Below are 3977 nucleotides of genomic sequence, written 5' to 3'. Positions count from 1 at the left end.
GGCTTTGGAGCCTGTCCTGGAACTAGCTCTGTAGACCAGGCTGGTCTCGAACTCGCAGAGATCCGCCTGCCTCTGCCTCCCAAGTGCTGGGATTAAAGGCGTGCGCCACCAACGCCCGGCCTGACTTGGCGATTTCAGAAGCTTCAGGTGATGACTTAGGATATAAACAATTCAATTTCTTAGTACTAGTGGAGTGCTGGATTTGTTTTGTTTTTCAAGTTGGGGTCTCTGTAGACAGACAGGTTTCCTTTAAGTCAGATCTCTGTCTCCAGTGCATTGCTGGATTAAAGGGATGCGTTGCACATGTCCTGCAGTGTGCTGGAATTTAATGGAATCGTCAAGAGTTTGACAGTGTAGGTCATAGTTGTGTCTGAGGTCTAGACTGCCTGTCAGTTTTAACCGTCATCAGCATAACCAAATAGACTATTTGATTCCTGTCTTTGACTAAATGGTTTAATAGATAGCTGGTATTTGGGGCAGTGACAGTAAGCCACTGATGTGTTGCCCTGGTCCATAGGTTTCTGATGTGCAAGGAGTTTGAGAACCTCTAGTACAACGGTTCTCCGTCTGGGTCTCAACCCCTTTGGGGATCGAGTGACCCTTTTGCAGTTTTCATTGGAAAACTGATTCTTTTGCGGAGGGGCGGGGGAAGGTTTGAGATGGTTTCTCTATAACAGCTCTGGCTGTCCTGGAACTCTGTTGTAGACCAGGCTAGGCTTGAACTCAGATCGCCTGCCTTCTCCCTCCCCAGTGCTGGGATTAAAGGTGTGTGTGTGTGTGTCACCACGCCCAGTTGGTGAATGTATTTACAGCAAAATTACAGTTATGAAGTAGAACAAAAATGATTTGATGGTTGGGGTCACTACAAATGGGGAACTGTATTAAACGATCACAGCATTAGGAAGGTCTAGTCCCATGGCCAGTGACAGTTGAGTTGAAGTTCTTTTCTGTGAAGGTTTTTGTTTTACAAAGTTGATTCTCAATATTCAGACCTTAGCACTACTGCTTACAAGGTCTTCGAAAGATGGTGAAGAGTTGGCAATGCTAGTTTTTGAGTCACTGTTTGTTGCAGTGCAGACCCATCCCACATGTGGGTTTTTTTTTTTTTGTTTTTTGAGGGGGTTTCTCTAGCTTTGGAGCCTGTCCTGTCTTGGAACTCACTCTGAGCCAGGCTGGTCACCATGTGCTTTTTGAAGCAGGAGAATATCTGTCCTGTTTTGTTTGCCCTGATTTTAGGTAACTTGAGTCGTGCTCATGTCTCTGGTCAGTTAATTAACCTGGTGCAGGTAGAACAGCATGTGGTGCAGTGCTAATGGCTATTGTGTAGATCATCTTTCCTATGAGAGAATGCCCGTTGCCCTCAAGAAAGAGGTTGGGGCTGGAGAGAGATAGCTCAGTGGTTAAAGCACTGACTGCTCTTCCAGAGGACCCGGGTTCAATTCCCAGCATCCACATGGCAGCTCAAAACTGTCTGAAGATGTCGTTGCAGGGGATCTGACACCTTCACACCAATGCACATAAACAAAATATTTTTAAAAGAAAGAGGTTTACCCTTACTATGGGTTAGGTGTTAGCGATTGTAAGATGTTAAGAGTCTGGCCTTCATCTCATCCCTGCTTGTGCTTGGTTAAGAGGGCTGTTTTGTCTGTTACTTCTGAGGAGCTTTTCCATAGCTGGAATAAAGATCTAGGGTCCATGACAGCCAGCAGACAGTCAGAATGTCAGTCTTTGGGAGTGGGGGGAATACAGTCTGAAGCTTTTGGATGGCCTTTGCCAAGTTCTATCTTTCATAGTTACTTTGGTGTGTGATCTCAATTCTTACATGGTTGTCCTGGGTGGGCATTCTGGGTTGTTAGAGGAAGGGGTAATCTGAACTGCACAGGATGTTGAGTATAAACAGTGGGGGCCTTTCTTTCTGCAGCTGTACTACTCAGTCCTGCTTGAGGATTTGCAGTCAGTGATGAAGGTGGAGCTCTTTTTTCTGGGGGAGTAGCAGAGATGATGGCGTAGAATTAGTTGTGAGAACACTCACTGTTGCCTGCCTGCTACCACCCTCCCTCAGGGTGGCAATGTGGAGAGGCAGGCAGGGCTGGGCATTTGTTACTTAGATGTTCTGTATTGCAGCTTTTAGTTAATAGTTTTATTGTTGGGCAGCCCTACTAAAAGATGGCTTTTGTTTGCTTAGCTAGCTACTACTAAGCTTGCAACCCTCTTGAACTGTAAAAATGAAATTTTGATTGCAATTTTGGTCTCAGTTCTGTATAATGAGATATGTTCTGGGGGAAGTTCTCCGTGTACTACCATTTGACCTTACTTGACATGGCTGTAGGCAGGGGGTACAGTCTTGTTTGGGTATAGATGTACATGCATGTGTGGATGATGATTCCGGGGAAGGATCAGCCCTGGCTGTCCTAGAACTCAGTCTTTCAGTCTCAACCTCTTGAGTCCCCTGCTCAGTGTTTGAATGGAATTTATAGACAAAGGTATGCACGGGGTAGGTGCCTATAATGTGGGTATTGGTTTTTGAACCATTGACTCTCAAGCAGGTATGAAAGCCATATCTTGTTTTAGATTTTTGGTAAGGTTTAAAGAATTTATTTTGTTTTCTTTTACAGTGTGGCGTGATAAGCCCTAGATTTGATGTGCAACTCAAAGACCTAGAAAAATGGCAGAACAATCTGCTCCCATCCCGTCAGTTTGGGTGAGTTGACTTTCTACAATTAAAAATTAATGGTGAAGCCGGGCGGTGGTGGTGCATGCCTTTAATCCCAGCACTTGGGAGGCAGAGGCAGGCAGATCTCTGTGAGTTCGAGACTAGCCTGGTCTACAAGAGCTAGTTCCAGGACAGGCTCCAAAACCACAGAGAAACCCTGTCTCGAAAAACCAAAAAAAAAAAAATAAATAATGGTGATAAAGATTAATGCTTTGAAATGTTGGGATATGGCTGGACTTGAGCTGAGGTTTGTTTATATATAGCAGTGACTGTCTTCCTAACTAGCTAGTTGACTTTAGTTTAAGTTCTCTAACATGTGGGTCCAGGGATGAACCTCAGATTAACAGGCATGACAGAAGCACCTTTACCCTCCAAGTCATTTCACTGGTCCAGTGCCTTCTATTCAGGGTCTCATTGATCTAGAACTCAGATTGCCTGTTTCTTCCTCCAAAATGTTGGGATTTAAGGGCCTGTGCAACCATGCCCAGGTTCATCTTTGTTTTCTGTCAGGGCAGAGTGTAGCTGGGGTCTCTAGATTTCCTCCTTTGTTCTAGGATTCATTCCTATGCACTGCCCCCTGGTCGGGCACCAGCTTTCCTAAGCCGCATCAATCTCTGTCTCCTCCTAGGAAGGCAGGCTTGAGCAGAGGGAGGGAGGCATGGTTGGAATGTTGACACTCAACTTGCTATTTCTTTCCTCCATAGCTTCATTGTACTGACCACCTCAGCTGGCATCATGGACCATGAAGAGGCAAGACGAAAGCACACAGGAGGGAAAATCCTGGGATTCTTTTTCTAGAGATGTAAAACATAAATAAAGAGCCTTTATGGACTATGCTCAGGGTCAGTCCTTTTGAACCTTTCCAGCAGAATAGCAAATGGCTGGCTGTGCTGACTGGTGACACTTCTTTCAAAGCTACTAAGAAAGTCCTGGTTGGTGTTCCAGCCACTATGGTTGCAGTCCAGTGGTGTTCAGCTGTGAGACTTGACATAAATAATGAAAGCATGACCATTGTCTTCTGTGTGTGGCCTTAAGGAGGTCCCTTTTGCACCACTCCTACAGCAAACTACGAGTTTGTGCGACAGTAACATCTGCATAAAATGGTAAATGACAATGTGGTGCTTTGAGAGTTCAGGGTGGGTCCTGTCTGGTTTCTTTGCCTACATCCCCCTTTTATCACCCAGATTTGGCAACATTATCTCTTATCTCTCTTAGAGTTGAGCCCTTAAAAATGTCTTTTTTGATATTAAGACTCAGTGGTGGC

At 45.1% G+C, this 3977-nt stretch overlaps 1 protein-coding gene across 1 annotated transcript in view; it reads left to right on the top strand.

Moving 5' to 3' along the window:
- Positions 1-3548, top strand: part of Rps15a (ribosomal protein S15a) — a 5471-nt gene extending 1923 nt beyond the window's left edge. Inside the window, exons 4-5 of the mRNA XM_005351044.2 lie at positions 2616-2701; positions 3418-3548. Coding sequence (XP_005351101.1) covers positions 2616-2701; positions 3418-3511 — 180 coding nt within the window. The 3' untranslated portion in view covers positions 3512-3548. The remainder of the gene's footprint in view (positions 1-2615; positions 2702-3417) is intronic.
- Positions 3549-3977: the final 429 nt, after the last annotated feature.

Source organism: Microtus ochrogaster, chromosome 8 (genome assembly GCF_000317375.1).
Source record: "Microtus ochrogaster isolate Prairie Vole_2 chromosome 8, MicOch1.0, whole genome shotgun sequence".
NCBI lineage: Eukaryota > Metazoa > Chordata > Mammalia > Rodentia > Cricetidae > Microtus > Microtus ochrogaster.
The sequence above is the reverse complement of the archived record's forward strand: the minus strand, read 5'-3'. Positions and strand labels throughout refer to the sequence as shown.